General features: G+C 44.1%; 1 protein-coding gene across 1 annotated transcript in view; it reads left to right on the top strand.

Annotated features, from left to right (window-relative positions):
• The first annotated feature begins 8818 nt into the window (after positions 1 to 8818).
• LOC122554093 (serine/threonine-protein kinase TNNI3K) overlaps positions 8819 to 27698 on the top strand; it is a 79314-nt gene continuing 60434 nt past the window's right edge. The window contains exons 1-4 of the mRNA XM_043698548.1: positions 8819 to 8926; positions 18413 to 18521; positions 23145 to 23230; positions 27097 to 27194. Coding sequence (XP_043554483.1) covers positions 8887 to 8926; positions 18413 to 18521; positions 23145 to 23230; positions 27097 to 27194 — 333 coding nt within the window. The 5' untranslated portion in view covers positions 8819 to 8886. The remainder of the gene's footprint in view (positions 8927 to 18412; positions 18522 to 23144; positions 23231 to 27096; positions 27195 to 27698) is intronic.

Here is a 27698-nt window from a genome sequence, read left to right as displayed (position 1 = left end):
ACAATAATAAATCAAATCAAATCAATCCAAATCTAGATACTTGTAGCACTCAACTAATCACAATCTGCCAACCTGAATAGAATAGTGAAGAAGGCACATAGAACTCTTGCTTCCATCAGTCATGCCACAATGTGTAAGAGCAAGGAGGTAATGTTGGACTTTTACAGAACATTGGTCAGGCCACAGCTGGAATACTGTGTGCAGTTCTGGTCACCTCACTACAGGAAGGATGTGATAGCACTAGAGGGGATACAGATGTGGTACACCAGGATGTCACCTGGGTTTGAAAAATTGAGTGGCAAGGAGAGACTAGATCAGCTTGGATTGTTTTATTCATAGCAGAGAAGACTAGAGGGGAATGGTTGAGGTGTATAAGATTTTGAGAGATATGGATAATGTGAATATAGAGCAGCTGTTCCCCTTGGTTGAGGGGTCAATCATGGGAGGGCACAGTTTTAGGATAAGGGGCAGGAGATTCAGAGGGGAATTGGGAAATAAAAATTCACTCGATGGGTGGTGGGAATCTGGAATGCACTGCCTGGGAAGGTAGCAGAGGCTGGAAACATTACAACCTTTAAAAAATATTTGGATGGGCACTTCAAATATCATAACATTCAGGGATATGAGATAAGTGCAGGAAATTGGGATTAGTGCACTTTTAGTGATAGTTATGTCGGTGCAGATTCATAGAAACATAGAAAAAATACAGCGCAGTACAGGCCCTTTGGCCCTTGGTGTTGCGCCGATCCAAGCCCACCTAACCTACACTAGCCCACTATCCTCCATATGCCTATCCAATGTCCGTTTAAATGCCCATAAAGAGGGAGAGTCCACCACTGCTACTGGCAGGGCATTCCATAAACTCACGACTAGCTGAGTAAAGAATCTACCCCTAACATCTGTCCTATACCTACCACCCCTTAATTTAAAGCTATGCCCCCTCGTAATAGCTGACTCCATACGCGGAAAAAGGTTCTCATGGTCAACCCTATCTAAACCCCTAATCATCTTGTACACCTCTATCAAGTCACCCAATAGATGGGCTGAAAGGCCTTTCCTGCACAGTATGATGCTTTGACAATAACCTGTTTATTCCTACTCTGTATTCTGCCCTTGAATAAATCCTCCCTCTATGCTAATATATATTTTCTTTTATTCATTCTTTGGAAGAGGGTATCACTGGCTCAACAGCATTCATTGCCCATCCCTAATTGACCAGAGGGAAGTTAAGAGTCACCCACAGTGCTAATAGACTGGAGTCACATGTAGGCCAAACCAGGTGAGGATGGCAGTTTCCTTCTGTAAAGGACAAAAGTGAACTCAATGGGTTTTTCCAACAATTGACAATGGTTTCATGGTCATCATTGGACTCTTTATTTCAGATTTTTATAGAATTCAAATTCCACTGTACTGTTGTGATATAAATGTAAGCATTTGCAGTTACATGAGTGCAACTGGGAGGCACAGTGGCTCAGTGACTAGCACTGCTGCCTCACAGCACTGGGGCCCCAGGTTCAATACCAGCCTCAGGCGACTGTGTGGAGTTTGCACATTCTCCCGTGTCTGCGTGGGGTTCCTCCGGGTGCTTCGATTTCCTCCCACAATCCAAAGATGTGCAGGTCAAGTGGATTGGCCATGCTAAATTGTCCGTAGTGTTAGGTGCATTAGTCAGAGGGGAAATGGGTCTGGGAGGGTCGGTGTGGACTGGTTGGGCCGAAGGGCCTGTTTCCACACTGTAGGGAATCTAATCAAACTCCACAGCACTGAAGAAACTCAACGACAAGTCAAAGCAGCCTGTCTGACTGGCCATCCAATCAACTGCCTGAAACATTCATGCACTCCATCACCAACAAACAACAGGAGCCCTATATACTGCCCACAAGATGCACCAAGGATTTTCTGACAGCAGCTTCCAGTAAGATGGCAGCAGAGTAGGATGCTCCTGCCAGAACTCGTCTGCTGTACCTGTTCAGTTAAAGTGTGGCTGCTTTAATGCAAGCAATGTCAGAAATAAGAGTGATGAACTTAGAGCATGGATCAGTACTTGGGACAATGATGTTGTGGCCATAACGGAGACGTGGGTTTCACTGGGGCAGGAATGGTTGCTTGATGTTCCAAGGTTTAGTATGTTTAAAAAGAACAGGGAGGGTGGAAAAAGGGGAGAGGATGTAGCGTTGCTAATCAGAGAGTGCATCACAGCTACAGAAATGGAGGTTGAAGGTTTGTCTATTGAGTCAGTATTGGTGGAAGTTAGGAACAGCAAGGGAGCAGCCACCCCATTGGGGGTTTTCTACAGACCCACTAATAGCAGTATTGGGGTCTGTAGAAATGTGTTGGGTAGGCTAGAGGTTAGCAGTTATTAAGGTGGACAAATCCCCAGGACCAGATGGGATCTATCCCAGAATGCTGAGGGAGGCGAGAGAAGAAATAGCTGGGGCCCTGACAGATATCTTTATCACATCATTAAACACAGGTGAGGTGCCGGAGGACTGGAGGGATGCTCATGTTGTCCCCCTGTACAAGGAGAGTAGTAGGGATATTCCGGATAACTACAGAACAGTGAGCCTGATGTCAATGGTGGAAAAGTTACTGGAGAAGGTACTGAGGGATAAAATCTATTTATATTTGGAAAAGAAACAGCTTATCATTGATAGGCAACATGGTTTTGTATGGGGGAGATCATGCCTTACCAAGAGTTCTTTGACGAATTGACCAAGTTGATAGATGAAGGAAGGGTTGTAGATGTCATATACATGGACTTTAGTTCCCCATGCTAGACTAATAGAGAAAGTGAAGTCACATGGTGTGCAGGGTGGTCTAGCTCGGTGGATAAAGAACTGGTTGAGCAACAAGAGACAAAGAGTAGTAGTTGAAGGGAGTTTCTCGAAATGGAGAAAGGTGACCAGTGCTGGGGCCACTGTTGTTTGTGATATACATGAAGAGGGCACTGTTGGTATGATCAGCAAGTTTGCAGATGACACAAAGATTGGTGGAGTAGCAGAAAGCATAAGGGACTGTCAGAGAATACATGAGGATATAGTTAGACTGGAGAGTTGGGCGGAGAAGTGGCAGATGGAGTTCAATCCAGGCAAATCACCTCACATTAGGCAAGTCTAATTCTAGAGCGAATTATACAGTGAACGGAAGAGCCTTGGGAAAAGTTGATGAGCAGAGGGGCTCTATCTGGGAGTGCAGGTCCATTGTACCCTGAAGGTTGCTGCACAGGTGGATAGAGTGGTCAAGAAGGCATATGGTATGCTTGCCTTCATTGGATGGGGATTGAGTATAAGAGCTGGAAGGTTGTGTTAAAATTGGTTCGGCCGCATTTAGAATACTGTGTACAGTTCTGGTCACTGCATTATCAAAAGGATATGGACGCTTTGGAGAGGGTGCAGAGAAGGTTTACGAGGATGTTGCCTGGTATGGAAGGTGCTAGCTATGAAGAGAGGTTGAGTAAGTTAGGATTGTTTTCATTAGAAAAAAGGAGATTGAGGGGGGACCTGATTGAGGTCTACAAAATCATGAAGGGTATGGAAGGGTTGGATTGGCCATGCTACATTGCCCATAGTGTTAGGTACATTAGTCAGAGGGAAAGTGGATCTGGGTGGGTTACTCTTTGGAGGGTCGGTGTGGACCTGTTGGGCTGACGGGCCTGCTTCCACACTTTAATGAATCTAATCTAATCTAGACAGGGTAGATTGAGATAAGCTTTTTCCCAGGGTGAAGGATTCAATAACAAGAGGTCAGGCTTTCAAGGTGAGAGATGAAAATATTTAAGGGGGATACATGCGGCAAGTACTTCACACAGAGGGTGGTGTGTGTCTGGAACTTGTTGCCAGCAGAGATGGTAGAGGCAGGCACGGTAGATTCATTTAAGATGCGTCTGGACAGATGCATGAGTAGGTGGGGAGCAGAGGAATACCGATCCTTAGGAATTGGGCGACAGGTTTAGACAGTAGATTTGGATCAGCTCAGGCTTGGAGGGCCGGAGGGCCGAAGGGCCTATTCCTGGGCTGTAAATTTTCGTTCTTCTTTCTTTTTTCAGTAGGGAGCTTCAGTAGGGAGATTAAAAAACTCATAGGGGGCAGATTTTGGAAAAATGCAGAAGTAGCAGGGTTGTTGTTATGGGTGACTTCAACTTTCCCAATATCGACTGGAATCTCCTTAGTGCAGATAGTTTGGATGGAGCCGTTTTTGTCAGGTGTGTTCAGGAGGGTTTCCTTACTCAGTATGGAGACAGGCCGACGAGGGGAGAGGCCATTTTGGATTTGGTGCTTGGCAATGAGCCAGGACAGGTGTCAGATCTCGCGGTGGGAGAGCACTTTGGTGGCAATGACCATCACTGCCTCACATTTACCATAGCCATGGAGAGGGAAAGGATCAGTTACCGAAGGAAGATATTTAAATGGGGAAAAGAAAATTATGACGCTATCAGACAGGAGTTGGAAAGTACAGACTGGGAGCAATTGTTCTACAGAAAGGGCACAACAGACATGTGGAGACTATTTAAGGAGCAGTTGTTGCGAGTGATGCACAAATTTGTTCCTCTAAGACAGGCAAGAAGGAGTAAGATTAAGAACCTTGGATGACGAGAACAGAGGAGCTTCTCATCAAAAGGAAGAAGGCAGCTTATGTAAGGTGGAGGAAGCAAGGATCTAGCACAGCTTTAGAGGATTACAGTCTTGCTAGTAAGGAGCTCAGAAATGGACTGAGGAGAGCCAGGAGGGGGCACGTGAAAGGCCTGGCAGGAAGGATTAGGGAGAACACAAAGGCCTTTTACTCATACGTGAGGAATAAGAGAATGGTCAGGGAGAAGGTAGGGCCGATCAGGGATAGCAGACGGAACTTGTGCATGGAGACTGAGCAGGTAGGGGAAGCCCTAAATTAGTTTTTTGTTTCATTTTTCACTAAGAAAAAGGACCTTGTTGTGAATGAGAACTTTGAGGAGCTGGGAAACAGGCTTGACCAGATCAAGATTGATGAAGTTGATGTGCTGTAAGTTTTGGAAAACATTAAGATTGATAAGTCCCAGGGCCAGACCAGATTTATCCTAGGTCCTTTCAAGAAGGGTAATAGTGAAATCCCTGTCAATTAAAGACCAGTCAGTCTTATGTCTGTGGTCAGCAAGGTTTTGGAAAGACTTCTGAGGGATAGGACAGCATGGTTTTGTGAGGGGCATGTCATGCCTCACAAATCTTATTGAGTTCTTTGATGAGGTGACGAAACATCGATGATGGTCGAGCAGTAGATGTGGTGAATGTGGACTTCAGCAAGGCATTGAGTAAGGTTCCCCATGGTCGGCTCATTCATAAAGTCAGGAAGTATGGGATACAGGGAGATTTGGCTATCTGGATTCAGAATTGGTTGACTGACAGAAAGTAGGAGAAAGTGAGGACTGCAGATGCTGGAGATCAGAGCTGAAAATGTGTTGCTGGAAAAGCGCAGCAGGTCAGGCAGCATCCAAGGAAAAGGAGAATCGACGTTTCGGGCATAAGCCCTTCTTCAGGAATGAGGAAAGTGTGTCCCCTGACAGGAGGTAGAGAGTGGTTGTAGACGGAAAGTATTCTGGCTGGAGGTTAATGGTGAGCGGGGTCCCACAGGGCTCGTATCTTAGGCCTCTGCTTTTTGTAGCTTTTATAAATGACTTGGATGAGGAGGTTGAGGGGTGGGTTAGTAAATATGCAGATGACATAAAGGTTGGCGGTGCCGTTGATAGTATTGAGGGCTATTGCAGGCTGCAGCATGACATAGACAGGATGCAGAGCTGTGCTGGGAAATGGCAGATGGAGTTCAACCTGGATAAATGCGAAATGATGCATTTTGGAAGGTGGAACTTGAATGCTGAATATAGGATTAAAGACAGGATTCTTGGCAGTGTAGAGGAACAGAGGGACCTTGGTGTTCAAGTGTATAGATCCCTCAACAATGGTGATACTGTGTATAACTGAAATGTAACTATGATCATACTGTGTATAAGTGTAATGTAACAATGGTCATACTGTGTGTAGCTGTAATGTAACGATGGTCATACCGTGTATAACTGTAATGTAACTATGGTCATGCTGTGTATAACCTTAATGTAACTATGGTGATACTGTGTATAACCGTAATGTAACAATGGTGATAATGTGTATAACTGTAATCTAACTATGGTCATGCTGTGTATAATTGTAATGTAATGATGGTCATACAATGTGTAGCTGTAATGTAATTATGGTCACAGTGAATAACTGTAATGTAACAACAGTCATACTGTGTGTAGCTCTAATGTATCTATGGTCATACTGTATATAACTGTAATGTAACTATGGTCATACTGTATGTAGCTGTAATGTAACTGTGGTCAGACTGTGTACAGCTGTAATGTAACTGTGGTCAGACTGTGTATATCTGTCATGTAACGATGATCATACTGCATGTAGCTATAATGTAAAGATGGTCATACTGTGTATAGCTGTATTGTAACTATGGTCATACTGTATAACCATAATGTAAAGATGATCATACTGTATATAACTGTAATGTAACGATGGTCATACTGTGTATAACTGTCATATAACTATGGTGATACTGTGTGTAGCTGTAATGTAACTATGGTCATACTGTGTGTAACTGTAATGTAACTGTGTTCATGCTGTGTATAAGTTTAGTGTAAATATGGTGGTACTGTGTGTAGCTGTAATGTAACTATGGTCATACTGTGTATGACTGTCATGTAACGATGGTCATACTATAATGTAAAGATGGTCATACTGTGTATGACTGTCATGTAACGATGGTCATACTATAATGTAAAGATGGTCATACTGTGTTTTACTGTAATATAACATTGGTCATACTGTGTGTAGCTGGAGGAGAAAGTGAGGACTGCAGATGCTGGAGATCAGAGCTGAAAATGTGTTGCTGGAAAAGCGCAGCAGGTCAGGCAGCATCCAGGGAACAGGAGAATCGACGTTTCGGGCATAAGCCGATTCCTGAAGAAGGGCTTATGCCCGAAACGTCGATTCTCCTGTTTCCTTGGATGCTGCCTGACCTGCTGCGCTCATACTGTGTGTAGCTGTAATGTAACTGTGTTTATGCTGTGTATAAGTTTAATGTAACTATGGTGGTACTGTGTGTAACTATGGTTATACAGTGTGTAAACTAATGTAACTATGGGCATGCTGTGTGCAGCTGTAATGTAATGATGGTCATACTGGGTATAGCTGTAATGTAAGTATGGTCAGACTGTGTATAACTGTAACCTAGCAATGATGATACTGTGTGTAGCTGTAATGTAACTATGGTCAGACTGTGTGTAGCTGTAATGTAACTATGGTCAGACTGTGTATAACTGTAATGTAACAATGGTCATACTGTGTGCATTTGTAATGTAACTAAGATCATATACTGTGTGCATTTGTAATGTAACTAAGATCATACTGTGTACAACTGTAATGTGACTATGGTGATATTGCATGTAATTATAATGTAACTATGGTGATATTGTGTATAACTGTAATGTAACAGTCATACTGTGTGTAGCTGTAATGTAACTATGGTTATACTGGGTATAGCTGTAATGTAACTATGGTTATACTGGGTATAGCTGTAATGTAAACTATGGTTATACTGGGTATAACCTTTTTCTTTATTTCTCTGCACTGAAACTAAGGATTATACCGGGTACACTTGTAGCTAAGGTGGCACTGTAAGTGATGACTAACAGACTTTTGACTGTAGTCTGTTGTTTGAGTACATGTGGCAATAAAGCAAACTAATTCAACTCAATTCAATTCAATTGTAAATCAGCTAATTCCAGCACCTAGGGCAAAATTAGCAGACAAATTGGAACATCCTGAATGTCGAACACTGTCCTAGCTTGGATCATAACAGAGGGCCTCATGTGGAGCAGTGTTAGTGTCTCTATCTCTTGGCTCGGAGGCCCATGTTCAAGTTGTACCTGCTCAAGAGCATAATTTATCTGAGGAAGTTGGTCAGAATATACCTATCTCCATGATTTAGAGGTGCCCGTGTTGGACTGGTAGTACAAAGTTAAAAGTCATACAACACCTGGTTATAGTCCAACATTCCTGATGAAGGGCTCCAGCCTGAAACATCGATTTTCCTGTTCCTCGGATGCTGCCTGACCTGCTGTGCTTTTCCAGCAACACACTCTCAACTCTGATCTCCAGCATCTGCAGACCTCACTGTCTCCTTATAGTCCAACATGGTTTATTTGGAGGTGCTGGCTTTCAGAGCACTGCTCCTTACCTACCTGATGAAGGAGCGGGGCTTCAAAAGCTAGTGTCTCCAAATAAACCTGTTGAACTATAATCTGGGGTTGGGTTGACTATAACCTGGGGTTGTGTTGACTATAACCTGGGGTTGGGTTGACTATAACCTGGTGATGTGGGAGGTTTAACTCAGTCTCTAATAGTTATTTTTCACTGCCCTTGAGTCAGAAATCTGGAACTCTTTCCATGACAGAACTATGGCATTTACCCACTCAACTCAGACTGCAGTGAAAGAAGGCAGCTCACCACCACTTTCTCAAGATCTATAATGCTGGACAATAAATTCCAGATTGGATTGTGATGTGCACATCCCAAAAACAATTCTTTAAAACATTTGCCTGAATGACTTCTTTCTGTTCTGGTTATGATGGAAGTGTTGCTTGGCAATTTGAGCACTTTGACAGGTCCCAGCTGCTGCTTTGATTCCTAGGTCCACGCGCCAGGGAGTTTTATTTTGTCCTGTGATTGTATTCCAACATTCCACAGTGAGCGTCTCGGTTTATTTTTGGCCTGGTTTATCAGCAGGGTCACTCTGTGGAAAACACTCTTATTGTTGGGAGAAAGGGAGTGACATTCCACCTTTCTAAAAGCCGACAAGAGAAGAAACACGATGGGAAACTACAAATCCAGGCCGAACCAGACCTGCACAGGTAAAAGAATCTCTGTAAGGCTGAAATGAATGTTAATGTGAAGATCAAAACAGCAATGGTAAAAATGTGTCTGCTCATTCCATGTGGAATGCACTGACTTTGTGCTCAGTGTGTTAGTATGACAGACTGTGCCTCTGTAATACATTAATTCTTGCTGCTTTGGAACCACCCCTCATACCTCCCTCCCAGATAATACCAGTGCATTTTCTCTGTTAAATTACTGACCTTTCTGCTTGGAGATTCTGTACTGAACCAAGGCACCAAATTCCCAATTAAGTGCAGAACAAACAACAGCAAAAATAGGCCATTCTGAGAGCTGCTATGGTGGTGTCCCCTACCTGTGGGCCAGAAGGTGCAAGTTCAGGATCCATCTGCCCTAGACATGTCTGAATAGGTCGGTTAAAAATATCCCAACCGTTCAGCTCCTCAAGCCTGCTTTGTCATTCAGTAAAATCAGGACAGATCTGACCTTGGCCATAACTCTCCGTTCTTGTCTGCTGCCCATAAATGTAGAATTCAAATATCTGTCCATCTTAAGTTTGAATATACTCAGTAAATCAGCCTGAGATTCACAGCACTCAATGTGAGGCCCACATGGTGTGTAGCCTCTCTGGTTTCAGTGTCTGGGACAGCGTGGAATGGGTGTTGAGCTAGGGAAGGCAGTGAACCAGGGATTGTGGTACATGATGGTACCCGTGTCATGCAGAGAGTTGGTATTCATGTCCTATGGTCAGATTTATAGGAAATAAGGAAGATGTTAAAAAGCAGGACCTCAAAGTGGTCGTCTCAGGACTATTCCCAGAGTTATGTGCAGACTAGAGTAGAAGTTGGGTCAATATGTGGTTTGAGGCATGATGCAGGATCGTGGATCCCAGAGTCCTTTCTGGAGACACTTACCCAATAGAAACATACTGGACCTGAACAGAATTGGCACCAATGACCTCGGTGGAAATATTCACTTGTGTCATTGGGAAAGGTCTGAACTGGCAACAGGGTGGACATCAGAAACAACAAGTAGAGAAGAATAAAGGGCATTAAAGCATAAGACCATAAGACATAGGAGCAAAAAATAGACCATTCAGCCCAACAAGTCTGCTCCACCATTCAATCATGGCTGATAGGTTTCTCAACCCCATTCTCCTGCTTTCTCCTGTAACCCTTGATCCCCTTGACATAGAACATCAAACATTACAGCTCAGTACAGGCCCTTTGGCCCTCGATGTTGTGCCGCCCTGTGAAATTAATCTGAAGCCTCTAACCTACACTATTCCATTTTTATCCATATGTTTATCCAATAACCATTTAAATGCCCTTAAAGTTGGCGAGTCTATTACTGTTGCAGGCAGTGTGCTCCAGGCCCCCACTACTCTCTGAATAAAGAAACTACCTCTGACATCTGTCCTATATCTATCACCCCTCAGTTTAAGGCTATGTCCCCTCATGCTAGCCATTATCATCCTAGGAAAAAGGCTCTCACTGTCCATCCTATCTAACCCTCTGATTATCTTGTTTGTCTCTATTAAGTCTTATCTTAACCTTCTTCTCTCTAGTGAAAACAGCCTCAAGTCCCTCAGCCTTTCCTCATAACACCTTCCTTCCATACCAGGCAACATCCTAGTAACTCTCCTCTGAACCCTTTTCAAAGCTTCCACATCCTTCCTATAATGTGGTGACCAGAACTGTATGCAATACTCCAAGTATAGCTACAGCATGACCTCGTGGCTCTGAAACTCAATCTCTCTACCAATAAAAGCTAACACACCGTACGCCTTCTTAACAACCTTAACAACCTGGGTGGCAACTTTCAGGGATCTATGCAATTTCTTTTACATTACATTACAGTGTGGAAACAGGCCCTTCGGCCCAACAAGTCCACACCGACCCGCCAAAGCGTAACCCACCCATACCCCTACATTTACCCATTACCTAACACTATGGGGCAATTTAGCATGGTCAATTCACCTGACCTGCACATCTTTGGATTGTGGGAGGAAACTAGAGCACCCGGAGGAAACCCACGCAGACACGGGGAGAATGTGCAAACTCCATACAGTTAGTCGCCTGAGTCGGGAATTGAACCCGGGTCTCAGGCGCTGTGAGGCAGCAGTGCTAACCACTGTGCCACCGTGCCGCCCAATTGGACACCAAGATCTCTCTGCTCATCTACACTGCCAAGAATCTTACACTTTTCCATATTAAACTCCATTTGCCACCTCTCAGCCCAGCTCGGCAGCTTTTCAATGTCCCTCTGTAACCTGCAACATCCTTCAGCACTGTCCACAACTCTACCGACTTTAATGTCATCCACAAATTTACTAACCCATCCGTCTAAGCCCTCATCCAGGTCATTCATGAATATGACAAACAGCAGTGGTCCCAAACCAGATCCTTGCAGTACACCACTAGTAACTTATCCCATCAACCACCACCCTCTGCTTTCTTTCATATAGCCAATTTCAGATCCAAACCGCTAAATCACCCTCAATCCCATGCCTCCGTATTTTCTACAATAACCTACTGCTTTACTGAAATCCCTATACACCACATCAACCGCTTTACCTTCATCCACCTGTTTGGTCACCTTCTCAAAGAACTCAATAAGATTTATGAGGCATGACCTACCCTTCACAAAACCATGTTGATTATCTCTAATCAACATATTCTTCTCTAGATGATTATAAATCCTATCTCTTATAACCTTTTCCAACACTTTACCCACAACCGAAGTAAGGCTCACTGGTCTATAATTACCAGGGTTGTCTCTACTCCCCTTCTTGAACAAGGGGACAACATTTGCTATCCTCCAGTCTTCTGGCACTATTCCTGTAGACAATGACAACATAAAGATCAAAGCCAAAGCCTCTGTAATCTCCTCCCTCGCTTCCCAGAGAATCCCAGGACTAATCCCATCCAGCCCAGGGGACTTATCTATTTTCACACTTTCCAGAATTGCTAACACCTCCGCCTTATGAACCTCAATCCTGTCTAGTCTAGTAGCCTGTATTCTCCTCAAACACATTGTCTTTTTCCTGTGTGAATACTGACAAAAAATATCCATCGCCTCTTCTATCTCTTCAGACTCCACACACAACTTCCCACTGCTGTCTTTGACAGGCCCTAATCTTACTCTAGTCATTCTTTTATTCCTGACGTAGCTATAGAAAGCTTTACGGTTTTCCTTGATCCTATCTGCCAAAGACTTCTCATGTCCCCTCCTGGCTCTTCTTAGCTCTCTCTTTAGGTCTTTCCTGGCTAACATATAACTGTCAAGTGCCCTAACTGAGCCTTCACATCTCATCCTAACATAAGCCTTCTTCTTCCTATTAACAAGAGCTTCAACTTCTTTAGTAAACCACGGTTCCCTCGCTCGACCACTCCCTCCCTGCCTGACAGGTACATACTTATCAAGGACACTCAGTAGCTGTTCCTTGAATAAGCTCCACATTTCAGTTGTGCCCATCCCCTGCAGTTTCCTTCCCCATCCAATACACCCTAAATCTTGCCTAATCGCATCAGAATTGCCTTTCCCCCAGCTATAACTCTTGATAATCAAGAACCTATCCATCTCTGTCTTAAATGTCTCTGTCTTTATGGGCGGCATGGTGGCACAGTGGTTAGCACTGCTGCCTCACAGCGCCAGAGACCCGGGTTCAATTCCCGCCTCAGGCGACTGACTGTGTGGAGTTTGCACGTTCTCCCCGTGTCTGCGTGGGTTTCCTCCGGGTGCTCCGGTTTCCTCCCACAGTCCAAAGATGTGCAGGTCAGGTGAATTGGCCATGCTAAATTGCCAGTAGTGTTAGGTAATGGGTAAGTGTAGGGGTATGGGTGGGTTGCGCTTCGGCGGGTCGGTCTAGACTTGTTGTGCTGAAGGGCCTGTTTCCACACTGTAATCTAATCTAATCTAATCAAGAATCTAATCTAAATATACTCAATGACCTGGCCTCCACAGCCTTCTGTGGCAATGAATTCCATCGATTCCCCACTCTCTGACTGAAGCGTGTCGGACAGTACCAGAGAAGACAGTTGTATGACACTGGACAGCATAAGGCGAAGGACTGCAAAAATTGCAACAACAACTTTACAATGCATGTACGTGAATGTATAAAGTCTGGTGATTGAGAATAGTGAGCTCCGAGCACTAATAGTTCTGTGGGAATATGATCTGTTATAATAATAGAAACATGGCTTTAAAATGGCGAGCCTGGTGTCAGAAACCCAATGGGAATGGAATGTTGGAAATGAAGCCCGCAATTCACAAATGTAGAAATGACTAGTTTAATCACTGTTTCGGTTAATTTGCAAAACTTTAACTGCTGCCAAGGACAAAAACTCACTAGAGTCATAAATAAGAAAGAAATAATTGCATATTTATTATGAACAAACATATCCTTTAGCATGTGATACACTGAAGGTTTAACTGCAAACTATGCACAAACAAGGCAGACAGCTCTGTGAAATATCACATGTAGATTAGATTACTTACAGTGTGGAAACAGGCCCTTTGGCCCAACAAGTCCACACCGACCCTCCGAAGTGCAACCCACCCAGACCCATTCCCCTACACCTAACACTACAGGCAATGTTAGCATGGCCAATTCACCTAACCTGCACATTTTTGGACTGTGGGAGAAAACCAGAGGAAACCCACGCAGACACGGGGAGAATGTGCAAACTCCACACAGTCAATCGCCTGAGGCGGGAATTGAACCCGGGTCTCTGGCGCTGTGAGGCAGCAGTGCTAACCATTGTGCCACCACATCACCCATGATGTAGAAAGCATCAGCTAAAGGGAGTGGATTTCTGTGGAGCTAGGATCCAAAATACATGGCTGGAATGAGGTGATTTTCTTACAGTTCAATTGGTTTTGGGCAATGGTATCACTGTCACCTGCAGGAAATCCTTAATTAGGCAGCCAGTCACTTACACCCAGGTCTTGGCTTGAGTTTGAAGTTTTTCTTTCCAGAGTCTTTGAGTGCTGCTTCTTTTCCACTCACAGAGTGGGACAGAGCCCTGTCAGGCTTTCCAGAGGTCTGAGTACAAATATCCCTCCAATTTTGCTTTGAGTATACAGAAATGTATAATCGTACATCACTCTCTTTGCCCCGAATAGGATCCACCTACTTTTCACTATCTGCTTATTGTTTAGATACTGATGGGAGACCCTACAACAACTTCATATGTGTATTAACAATCAGTCAATGCAGCATCATTTCTGGTACTGATCTTTCCACCAGATAAATTCAAGATAAAAGACCCATTTAATAGATCAGTAAATTATCAAATGTGCTGAGCATAATTCCCAATTTTTCAAACAACCTCAACAAATCAAATGCCGGACAAAGTAGCACACTTCTCTGCTACATGAGAAGAACATCAGATCATGTGTTATTTAGATAACAGATAAATGAGAAATATGTTTAACAACTTCATTGCTGATCAATAGTTCACTTCAAGAAGAAATAAGACACTGGCGAGATCATGCTTCCATAGCAGATACCAGCCCTTAGGAGGGTCTGTCGATAACTTCATTAAAAAGCTACGTGTGCTATTTACATCATACAACTGTTGAAACGTACATCAAAAGTTCATTTGCAACACAATCATCATTGGTGTTCAGATAAATCAGTCATTGATCTTCAATTTAAAAAATAACTTGGGAATAAGCAAATCAAATAGCAGTAAACACTAAATCTGGAAAATCTGGAAACATTACAGAGGAGGCAGATCTCTCAACCAAAACATGCCCCGCACATGACAACTTCAGTGTGAAATCCTAAGCAAACTAATGTGATGATATCTTGTCACAGGCATGGTTCCAAAATTCCATATTAACAAAGACAAAACTGTCCAGCCTTATATCAACAATATATTCTTATGGTTCATCATCCAATGCAGATGATAATGACATGGAGTGGTCAATGACCACGGGCATAGATGTAAGTGAATGGGCAGGAGGTTTAGAGGTGATATGAGGAAAAAGACTTGTACCCACAGGGTGGTGGGAATCTGAGATGTACTGCCTGTGGGATGGGAGAGGCAGAATCCCTCATTGCGTTGAAGAAGGATTTAGATGCACACTTATAGCTTTAAATTAAGGGGGGGTAGATATAGGACTGAAGTTAGGGATCGGCGCAACATCGAGGGCCGAAGGGCCTGTACTGCGCTGTATTCTTCTATGTTCTATATGTTTATGATGCCAAGGCATACAAGGCTGTGGGCCAAGTGCAGACAAATGGGATTTGTATAGTTAGGTGGTTGTTTTTGACCAGCTGAGGCCAAATGGCTTTCTCTGTGCTGTAGCTCTGTCTGTCCCCATGACAGTGAAGGAGCAACGACACAATTTCCCCAGATACTCCTGCAGTTACATCAACTTTCAATAGTACTGTCCATTCAGGGCATTGAGTCAAACCACCAGATCAATACACTCCAGATACAGCAGAAGGCAGCAAAGATAAACAAGACACTCACCAACTTCACCTCACATACTTGACATAAGCTTTCCTCACCATCCAATGACAGAGATGAAGCGAATAAAGAATATGGAGATGGGTGGGAGAAATGAGAACAAACATAAAAAAGGAAATATTGCAAAACGATGGAACCTAAGTAACTCATTTGCAAATGTATCAACATGTTAGTCACTGTTTACAACAGGGATAAAAAGCTGGGAGAGGGGTCAAGTAAGGGTTTTACGGATCTTTAGGCCCTTGGTCAATCTGAACAGCAACAGCAGCAGCAACAAAGCGAAGGAAAATGAACCTGGAGGTGATAAGCAGGATAAGTACCAAGGGAGTAGGGTCAGTGAGAGTGACCCTGGGGGCGAATTTTGGGGCACAGCTGAAGTCATGACTGAAAAGGTGACCAAGGCTTGACTGTTCAAGAACCAGGTTTGCAGATTTAGTTAATTGGAGAAAGATAAAGTACTCACTTTTTGTGGTTGTAGTCTGCATGGTATAGGGAGTGGGAATGGGAGAACCAGGTTTGCTGATGAGTGGATTAGATTGTGTTATCAGTTCCTGAATTATTGATAAAATTGATTTAAATTGATTTAGTCGATAGGATTCACAATAGCAGGAGAACACAACTCAGTGGGATGCTCCTCCTGCAATACCTGGGGAGGATGAACAGCTCGATGTTGTGCTCCCTGTTAGTACTACCAACCTGGGCAGGAAGAGAGAGGATGTCCTGCAAAGGAAGTTCAGGAGGTTAGGCAGGAAGTTGAAAAGCAGGAGCTCTGGGTTGCAATCTCAGGACTACTTCCAGTGCTAAATGCCAGTGAGGTCAGGAATAGGAAGCCTGTGTTATTGTGGAACACTAAAACCTACTTTCCATATTTCATGCAGAATTCATTAACATGTTTCAATGAGACTCTCATGGGCATTTTCACCAGAATACTATGGGTCTGATTGGAATTAAATATTTTCTATGGTGCAAAGGAGATTTACTGCAATGTGAGCAGGCGTGAGTGACTCAATAAAATGTTCACAATTCTCTGTCATATCCTGTGGTCTTAAGCTAAGCCGTTTACTAAATGAAGCTGTGATGCATCTGGATTGGCACACAATCATTTACACATTTTCTGATGAACTCTGCGACTGTAGTTGCATACTCCTTTAGGCTGCCTGATGAGATCTTAAATATGGACCAGTTCACTGACTCCAAGCAGTAACATATAAGCTCACATAGTCACAGAGTTATAGAGATGTACAGCATGGAAACAGACCCTTCGGTACAACCCGTCCATGCCGACCAGATATCCCAACCCAATCTAGTCCCACCTGCCAGCACCCGGCCCATATCCCTCCAAACTCTTCCTATTCATATACCCATCCAAATGCCTTTTAAGTGCTGCAATTGTACCAGCCTCCACCACTTCCTCTGGCAGCTCATTCCACACACGTACCACCCCCTGTGTGAAAAATTTGCCCCTTAGATCTCTTTTATATCTTTCTCCTCTCACCCTAAACCTATGCCCTCTAGTTCTGGACTCTACCACCACAGGGAAAAGACTTTGTCTATTTATCCTATCCATGCCCCTTATGCTTTTGTAAACCTCGATAAGGTCACCCCTCAGCCTCCGACGCTCCAGTGAAAACAGCCCCAGCCTGTTCAGCCTCTCCCTATAGCTCAAATCCTCCAACCCTGGCAACATCCTTGTAAATCTTTTCTGAATCCTTTCAGGTTTCACAACATCTTTCCGATAGGAAGGAGACCAGAATTGCACGCAATATTCCAACAGTGGCCTAATCAATGTCCTGTACAGCCGCAACATGACCTCCCAGCTCCTGTACTCAATAAACTGACCAATAAAGGAAAGCATACCAAACACCTTCTTCACTATCCTATCTACCTGCAACTCCGCTTTCAAGGAGCTATGAACCTGAACTCCAAGGTCTCTTTGTTCAGTAACGCTCCCTAGGACCTTACCATTAAATGTATAAGTTCTGCTAAGATTTGCTTTCCCAAAATGCAGCACCTCACCTTAATCTAAATTAAACTCCATCTGCCACTTCTCAGCCCATTGGCCCATCTGGTCCAGATCCTGTCGTAATCTGAGGTAACCCTCTTCGCTGTCCACTACACCTCCAATTTTGGTGTCATCTGCAAACTTACTAACTGTCCCTCTTATGCTCGCATCCAAATCATTTATGTAAATGACAAAAAGTAGAGGGCCCAGCACCAATCCTTGTGGCACTCCACTGGTCACTGGCCTCCAGTCTGAAAAACAACCCACCACCACCCTCTGTCTTCTACCTTTGAGCCAGTTCTGTATCCAAATGGCTAGTTCTCCCTGTATTCCATGAGATCTAACCTTGCTAATCAGTCTCCCATGGGGAACCTTGCCTTACTGAAGTCCATATAGATCATGTCCACCACTTTGCCCTCATCAATCCTCTTTGTAACTTCTTCACAAAACTCAATGTGTTACCTCAGAGCACCACTGTCTGACTTTCTGTACCAGATCCTCACACTCCAGCTTCTGCTTTGTAAACCTGGAGAAGGAGAAGAGACTTATGGTCTGATTTTCCAAAATGTAGGTGGAGGATAGAGGGGGAGGCATTTTTGGTGTTTGTATAGCAATGGTCCAGAGTGTTTGGGCCTGTGATGGGACAGACCATGTGTTATCTCGGTAGCACTCATGTGTTATTGTGATCTGGAATGTGCTGCCTGAATGGGCATTGGAAATAAGTTCAATAATAACTTTCACAAAGAGAATTCGAGAAATACTGGAAATGGTCAAAAAATGTCTGGATATGGGGATTAATGTCTGTCCACTGAAAAGTGGGATTAAGTGTTTCCCTCTTTTGAAGAGCTTGTACAACCACAATAAGCAGCCAATGGGCTGCTCTGTACTGTCGGATTGTATAGTTCAGTTCATGCTGCAGTAGGTGGAGGTGAAATTGTGAATAACCTGCCGAAGGAGAGGGAAGCAAGAAATTTGTTGAGAGGAAGAGGTTTTAACTAAAATGTGTTGTTTCTTCCGAGATGAGTGGAAGAAGAAAGTGAGTGAATCTTATGGTGCTGTGGTCGAGAGACTGGAGGATGATCTGTGCATTAAAGACAATGAACTTCTGGAACTTAAGCATGTCTTCAGGTAAGGAGGAGGAAAGTCTGATATTGTTTTTAATTATTTTGGAGTTTGAAAGGATCTAGTGTCAGGCTCAGACAACTTGGTGACCTACTTGATCGTGAGGGAAGTTTCAGCCTCCATGTTCTCTCTATTGTCAAAGACCAAAGACTATCAGTTACCAACTTTGTTATATTTCTGATCTCTATCATGTCTCAGTTCCTCTGTTATTGAGTCACAGAGTCCTAGAGCACAGAGACAGGCCCTTTGGCCCAAATTGGACCATGACGACCAAAATGTCCGTCCACACGAACACCATTTCCCTGCATTTGGCCCATATCCTTCTAAATCTTTCCTATCCATGTATTTGTCCAAATGTCTTTTAAATGTTGTTAATGTACCCGCCTCAACCACTAGCAGCTCATTCCATATGCGTACCACCCTCTAACCTTAACCTGATGCCCTCTAACCCTCGATTCCCCAACCTTGGGAAAAAGATTGAGCGCATTCAATCTATCCATGCCTCTCATGATCTTATACACCTCTATAAGACTCCCCCCTCAGTCTCCTACAATCTACATCTTGTCCTAACTTGACCAACCTCTCCCTATAATTCAGACCATTGAGCCCTGGTAACAATCTTGTAAATTTCCAGTTTAATAACATCCTTCCTATAGCAAGGTGACCAAAGCGTAACACAATATCCAAGTGCGGCCACACCAATGTCCTGTACAACTGCAACATAATTTCCCAACTTCTATACTCAATGTCCTGACTGATGAAAGCCAATGTGCCAAAAGCCTTCTTCAATGCCCTGTCTACCTGGGACTCCACTTTTAGAGAATCATGCACCTGAACTCCAAGGTCCCTCTGTTCCACTACACTCCTTAAGGCCCTACCATTCACCATGAAACTCCTACCTTGATTTGATTTTCCAAAATGCGAGACCTCACACTTATCGATATTAAACTCTATTTACCATTTCTCGGCCCACTTCCCCAGCTGATCAAGGTCCTGCTGCAATTTCTGATAACTTTCCTCACTCTCCATGATACTGCCTACTTTAGTGTCATCTGCAAACTAACTAATCCTGCCTTGTACATTCTCATCCAAATCATTGATAACAAACAATAATGGGCCCAGCACCGATCCCTGAGGCACCACCACCAGTCACAGGCCTCCAGTCAGTCAAGCATACTTCCACTATTACCCTCTGTTTCCTAACATTAAGCCAATTGTGTATCCAATTTGTCAGCTCCCCCTGGATTCCATGCGATCTAACCTTCTAGAGCAGCGTACCATGTGGAATCTTAACAAAGGCCTTATTGAAATCCATATAGACCGGCCTGCCCTCATCAACCTTCCTGGTCACTTCATCAAAAAACTCTAACAAATTTGTGAGGCATGATCTCCCATCCACACAGCCATGCTGACTGTTCCTAATCAAATCCTGTCTTTCCAAATGCATGTAAATCTTATCCCTCAAAAACTTCTCAAGTAACTCACCCACCACAGATGTTAGGCTTACTGGTCTATAGTTCCCAGGATTTTCTTTGCAACCCTTCTTAAATAATGGCACAACATTCTCCACCCTCCAGTCTTCTGGGACCTCACCTGTGGCTAACAATGATGCAAAAAATATCAGGCAGGGCCCCCAAAATTTCTTCTCTAACCTCTTGCAGTGTTCTTGGATATATCTGGTCAGGACCAGGAGATTTAACCACTTTTATACATTCTAATGCATCCAATACCTTCTCTTCTGTGATATGGACTGTCTCCAAGATATCACCACTAACTTCCCCAAGTTCCCAAGTCTTCATGTCTTTCTCCATGGTAAACACAAAAGAGAAATATTCATTGAGAACCTCTCCCATCTCCTGTGGTTCTACACAGACATGGTCACTTTGGTCCTTGAGGGCCCTATACTCTCTCTCTAGTTATTCTTTTTACTTTAATATACTTAAAGAACCTCTTTGGATTCACCCTAATCTTCTCAGCCCAGAATATCTCGTGCCCCCTTTTCGCCCTCCTGATTTCCTTCTTCAGTAAACTCCTGTATTCCCTATATAGCTCCAGGGATGCCCTTGATCCCAGCTGCCTGTATCTGAGCCACACCTTTTTTTCTGGTCAAAGCCTCAATATCTCTTGTCATCCTGGGTTCTCTATTCCTGTCAACCTTGCCCTTCACCCTCACAGGAACATATAGACCGTGAACCCTCGCTCTCTCAGTTTTTCAAGGCTTCCCACTTGCCGGAGGTCTCTGCCTACAAACAAACTACTCCAATCAACTTCTGCAAGCTCCTGTCGCATTCCATCAAAATTCACCTTGCTCCAGTTTAGAGTAATGTACAGTAGAGTAGTTTTTATTTGTCATTTCTACCTCATACAACTGATACAGTAAAAAACAAGACAGTGTTCCTCCGGGACCAAGGTGCTACATGGACAGCACAAGTTACACAATCGTACAAAGGGCGGCATAAAGTGCATAAGAAGTGCAAAACATAAATTTCAGTGTAATAAAGGAATGATAATTAATAGACATTGTTCCAGCAGCACTTCAAAGTCGTGCAAAGAATTCCAGATGTAAAAGAGCCCGCTCATGCAGTGTTAAGGAGCCTGATGGCTTGGGGGAAGAAACTATTGCACAGTCTGGCCGTGAGAGGCTGAATGCTAGAACATGTGGACCAGTTTTGTCCCTCTCCATAACTATTTTAAAATTAATGGAACTATGATCACTGAGCGGCACGGTGGCACAGTGGTTAGCACTGCTGCCTCACAGCGCCAGAGACCCAGGTTCAATTCCCGCCTCAGGCGACTGACTGTGTGGAGTTTGCACGTTCTCCCCGTGTCTGTGTGGGTTTCCTCCGGTTTCCTCCCACAGTCCAAAGATGTGCAGGTCAGGTGAATTGGCCATGCTAAATTGCCCGTAGTGTTAGGTAAGGGGTAAATGTATGGGTATGGGTGGGTAGCGCTTCGGCGGGGCGGTGTGGACTTGTTGGGCCGAAGGGCCTGTTTCCTTACTGTAAGTAATCTAATCTAAAAGTGCTCCCTCACTGTAACCTCTGTCACCTGTCCTGTCCTATTTCCCAAGTGTAGGTCGAGTTTTGTCCCTTCTCGAATAGGACCCTCTATAAACCCTATGCTTGAGGAAACTTTCCTGAACACACTTAGCAGATTCCACCCCACTTTATCCCTTAACATTCTGGCAATCCCAATCTATATTAGGAAAATTAAAGTCCCCTCCTATGATAACCCTATTGTTCCTGCAAGTCTCCCAATCTCCCTGTGTATTTGTTCCTTTGTTTCCCATTGATTATTTGGTGGCCTATGGTACAACCCCAATAACATCACCATTCACGTCTTATTTCTTAGCTCCACCCACAGGCCCACTAATCCTCCAGTTCCTGTTGTTGGAACTGTTATCCATAACTTTTTTACCTTCGAATGTGAGTATTCCAGCAAGCTCTAACACATCTCCCATTTTCCACCCTGTTCAAAATTCAGTTTATCATAAACTGTGGACCAGCTCACAGCTCACACCAACACCCAGACAAATATATGGATGAGCACATCAATTATAAGGAGGAGTAGGCCACTCGGCCATTCAAGCCTGCTTCCCCATTCAATTTGACCACGATCTACTTACTCAACATTTCCACATACAGTGGACCACTTTCCAAACCGTTGCTTATCCAGAATCTATCCACTTTGCTGTAAAAATCTTAACGACAACTTCCACGTTCCAAAGAATTATGGCCCTCTGTGAGAAAAATAAATTCTCCTTATCTCTGTGTTAAATGTGTATTCCCTTATTTTTACATAGTGACCCCTAATTCTGGATTCTCCCAAAGCAGGAAACATCCTCTTCACATCCACTCAGTCAAGAGTCCTCAGAACTTCAGCTGTTTCAATCAAATTGCCTCTTACTCTTTTAATCTTCGTTAGTAAACATTTAGCTTGTCCAATCTTTCTTCACCAGAAAAGCCATTCATTTACCCATATTCCCCCATGTTCACTAACCTACCTTGGTTCTCAGTGTTTTGTCACCATATCCACAAACATCCTCTCCCTCCACCACTGACGCTCAGTAACAGCTGTGTGTACTATCTACAAGATGCACTGCAAAAACTTACCACAGATCCTCAGACAGCACCTTCCAAACATTTGACCACTTCCATCTAGAAGGACAAGGGCAGTAGATAAATGGAAACCATTTTCAAGTTCCCCTCTAAGCCACTCACCATCCTGACTTGGAAGTATATTCCTGTTCCTTCAGTGTCACTGGGTCAAAATCCTGGAATTCCCTCCTTAAGTGCATTGTAGGTCTACCCACAGCACATAGACTGCAGTGGTTCAAGAAGGCAGCTCATCCCCACCTTCTCAAGGGGCAACTAGGGACAGGTAATAAATACTGATCCAGCCAGCAATGCCTATGTCCTATGACTGAGTATTAAAAACTGGAATTCACAACACCTGAATTGTTCTGTGTTGGCATTTATGGTCAAATACCTGGGCACTTTAGAAAGAGATGGTCAAATACCTGGGCACTTTAGAAAGAGATGATATCAAAATGTATTTTTTGAACAGGATCAATTATACGTTCTGTTGTGGTTTCAGAGATTGAATTCTGGAAAATATCTTTCTTTCCAGTTCAGACGAAGCCTTTAGTAAAGTGAACATGAACTACCGGACAAAGAATGGGTTGTCTCTACTTCATCTCTGCAGCATTTGTGACGGTGAGTCACTTCCAGACTCAACTGTCCCAAAGACCTCCTAACACTCTCCCACTCTCAATCCCTCCTCAACCCCTCCATCTCCACTCCTGTCTCCTTAACATCTACGTTTTTGGCTAAATTTTTGATTATATAATATTTGCTAACATGCCTCAGTTTTGACATTTTTCTAATGATTTATGGGAAAATACCGAGGGAGAATTTACAAGAATCACAGATTCATACAGCATGAAGGAGGCCATTCAGTCAGTCCTGTCTCTACTGGTTCTTTGGTGGAGTTACAGTTTAGCCCACTTACCCATTCTTTCCCCACAATGCTGCATTTTATACTCCTCCTTCCAGTGTTTTCCTGGTTCCTGTGTGAAAGTTCTGATTGAATCTGCTCCCACCACCCTTTCAGGCAGCACACTCCAGATCACAACAACTCACTGTGTAAAACAATCCCCCTGGGGCTTTTACACCTTTCAATCTGTCTCCCTCTGCTCCCTCACCCTCCTGCCCCTGGAAACACTCTCTCCTGATTTACTCCATCAAACTCTCTCCATGATTTTGAACACCTCGGTTAACCTCCAGAACCTTCTCTGCTCTGAGAACAATCCCGGCTTCTCCAGTCCTTCCACGTTCACTGAGGATGGATAGTTTAGTGGTTAGTGCTGCTGCCTCACAGTGCTGGGGACCTGGCTTCAATTCCAACCTCAGGCAGCTGTCTATGGAATTTGCCTATTTTTCCTGTGTCTGGGTGGGTTTCCTCCCACAGTCCAAAGATGAGCAGGTTAGGTAGATTAGCCATGGGAAATGGGGATAGGGTGGGTCTGTGTGAGATGCCCTTCAGAGACTTCTTTCCACCCTGTAGGGATTCTAGATTCTAAAACCTACATCCCTGGTGCTGTTATTTTGAGATGAAACATGAATCGAGATTCTGACCTGCTGCTCATGTGGATGTGAAAGTTCCCTTGTCAGTATTTTGAAAAAGAGTGGTGCTTCTGCACTGTGTCCTGGGGCCAGCACTGATCCTTCACCCAACAGCACAAAAATAAACAGACCATCTGATCAGTACCAGATTTCGAGGGCTGCAGAGAGTGGAACTAGCTGGGTAGCTCTTTCTTTAGCTGCTACAGTCACAATGGGTTGAATGCCTTCTTTCTGCACTGTACGACTCTATGATTCTATCGCACAGCTGGTTATTCCACCTTATCCAATTCCTGCATGACAGCAGAGATTACATCAGTAAGTATTTCATTAATGCTTTAGAATGGTCTAAATACACACCATTTGTACTATCTTTGACACTCTTAACTATCTGGAATTATCTTGCACTGATCTCTCTGCACATAAATTCTGTGCCTGTGTGCTACCCTCCACTTCATCTGACAAAGGAGCAGAGCTCCGAAAGCTTGTGATTTCAAATAAACCTGTTGGACTATAACCTGGTGTCATGTGACTTTGACTTTGTCCTTCCTAGTCCAACATCAGCACCTCCACATTATGCTCTTTAATGGTCTGATCCTAAAATTTGGTGCTTAGATTTGGGTGCTGTTCAGGAGGTGGTGGCTGGTGGTAATGTGGACCTGCAATCCAGAGCAAATATACCCCAAACCTTTTTCTCTTTATTCTTTTCTGGGATTTGACGCTGATTGACAATGCTACCATTTGTTGTCCATTTCTAATTGCCCTTCAACTGAATGGCTTATGGGACTATCTCATAATTAACCACATCACCGTGGATCTGGAGTCACATGTAGACCAACCAAGTAAAGATGGCAGATTTCCTTCCCTTAAGGACATTAATGACAGATTGGGTTTAACAGTAATTGACTGGGATTTCATGGTCATCATTATTGAAACTAGTTTTTAAAAAAATTTCCAGATAAATTAATTGACTTTAAATTAAATACTGCAATCGTGAGTTTTGAACCTATACTCCCAAGTATTGGGCTGGCTCACTTGATTGTTCCCAACCACCCCTTTCCGCCTTCCGCAAAGACCGTTCCCTCCGTGACTACCTGGTCAGGTCCACGCCCCCCTACAACCCACCCTCCCATCCTGGCACTTGCCCCTGCCACCGCAGGAACTGTAAAACCTGCGCCCACACCCCCTCCCTCACCTCTATCCAAGGCGCTAAAGGAGCCTTCCACATCCATCAAAGTTTTACCTGCACATCCACTAATATCATTTATTGTATCCGTTGCTCACGATGCGGTCTCCTCTACATTGGGGAGACTGGGCGCCTCCGAGCAGAGCGCTTTAGGGAACATCTCAGAGACACCCGCACCAATCAACCAAACCGCCCCGTGCCCCAACATTTCAACTCCCCCTCCCACTCTGCCAAGGACATGGAGGTCCTGGGCCTCCTCCACCGCCGCTCCCTCACCACCAGACGCATGGAAGAAGAACGCCTCATCTTCCACCTCGGAACACTTCAACCCCAGGGCATCAATGTGGATTTCAACAGATTCCTCATTTCCCCTTCCCCCACCTCACCCTAGTTCCAAACTTCCAGCTCAGCACTGTCCCCATGACTTGTCCGGACTTGTCCTACCTGCCTATCTCCTTTTCCACCTATCCACTCCACCCTCTCCTCCCTGACCTATCACCTTCATCTCCTTCCCCACTGACCTATTGTACTCTATGCCACTCTCTCCCCACCCCCACCCTCCTCTAGCTTATCTCTCCACGCTTCAGGCTCTCTGCCTTTATTCCTGATGAAGGGCTTTTGCCCGAAACGTCGATTTCACTGCTCCTCAGATGCTGCCTGAACTGCTGTCCTCTTCCAGCACCACTAATCCAGAATCTGGTTTCCAGCATCTGCAGTCATTGTTTTTACCTCACTTGATTGTTAGTTTAATGATAGTACCATTTCACCAACTCCCCAAGCAGCTCGCTTAGTTCAACACCAGATAGGGTCAGGCAATAAATGTCAGTCTTACCAGGGTCACCCAGTGCCCCTGAAACAATAAGGAAAAGGCATTCCAGTTGGGGCCTTCCCAGGGATTTGCTTTATGATTGCTGAAGACCAATTGTGCCTGAGGGCTAGAACCAAAGTTGGAAACTCCCAGTGAAGGTTCCTTTTAATAGAACAACCGAAAACAGTACAAGTGGAGGTCAATCATTTCTGTCATATCATCAATGTGATCATGTTTGATCATCCAACTCAGACCTTTATTCCCCCTTTTTCCTCATACCCTTTAAAATCCCTTTACCCCAAAGAACTACATCTAATTCTTCCTTGAAATACTTAATGTTTCAGGCCTCAGCTGCGTTCTGTAGTAGAGAATTCCTCCCCACTCTCTGGGTGAAACCATATTTCCCATTTCTTGTCAATGTCCAGACCTGGACCTCAGTGGTGGACCTACAGCCTGTGATGTTGACTTCATTGGTGTTTTCATTAAGTCTTCCCCTTCCCACATGAATGACCTGAGCTCATGTTGGGAGTGTATCATCCATTCATTCTCTGGATGCAGGAATCAATTGCAAGGCTGGCATTGATTGCCTGTTGTTGGTGTCGATGGGAAGGTGATGGTGTGCTGCCCTCCTGGACTGCTGCAGTCCATGTGGTCACTTGTTTATTTTTTGTGGTAATTTGTCAAATTGCTTCAGAGAAGTAAAGAATAAATGAGATTACTGTTTGGAAAGGTTTGAAGTCAGAAAACCAAGCAATAAGGAACTGGACCAAATAACGATAACATTTGTCCTGAAAGGACAGAATGAACCATTGGTTTTATTCTGGGATTATCTTTGAATTCCAAATTAATCATATTAACTGAATTGGCAATGCTCTTGCAGTCTTTAAACTGATAACAGTGGGTTATTAGACCAGGAACAGAAATACTGTCCCCAGGATTTCAATAGAAACGATTACTCTGTGAAAGGTACCAAGGCCCACGTCAGGACCCTGATGCTCAAAGGCCTTCGTCCATCGAGATTGACAAGGAATGGATTCACGGCGCTACATCTGGCTGCTTTCAAGGTGAGTGAAGGCTCCTTCCCCTGAAAAGAGGGAGATCCCTCAGCTACAACCCCTCCAGAGAGACTTACATTGGGTTATTTCTGATGTGGAAAATGTGCAACATTGGCCATTCAGCCCCTCCAACCAGTTTTACTATTTAATTCCATCATGGCTGATGTGTACCTTATCTCAAAGAGTCATAGACATGTACAGCATGGATACAGACCCTTCAGTCCAACCTGTCCATGCTGACCAGATATCCCAACACAATCTAGTCCCACCTTCCAGCACCCGGTCCATATCCCTCCAAACCCTTCCTATTTCAGTACCCATCCAAATGCCTCTTAAATGTTGCAATTGTACCAGCCTCCACTACTTCCTCCAGCAGCTCATTCTATATACGTACCACCCTCTGCATGAAAAAGTTGCCCCTTAGGTCTCTTATGTCTTTCCCCTCTCACCCTAAACCTATGCCCTCTAGTTCTGGACTCCCTGACCCCAGGGAAAAGGCTTTGCCTATTTACC

Source organism: Chiloscyllium plagiosum, chromosome 11, assembly GCF_004010195.1.
Source record: "Chiloscyllium plagiosum isolate BGI_BamShark_2017 chromosome 11, ASM401019v2, whole genome shotgun sequence".
In the NCBI taxonomy this organism is placed as follows: Eukaryota; Metazoa; Chordata; class Chondrichthyes; order Orectolobiformes; family Hemiscylliidae; genus Chiloscyllium; species Chiloscyllium plagiosum.
This window is presented reverse-complemented; position numbering and strand designations above follow the sequence as displayed.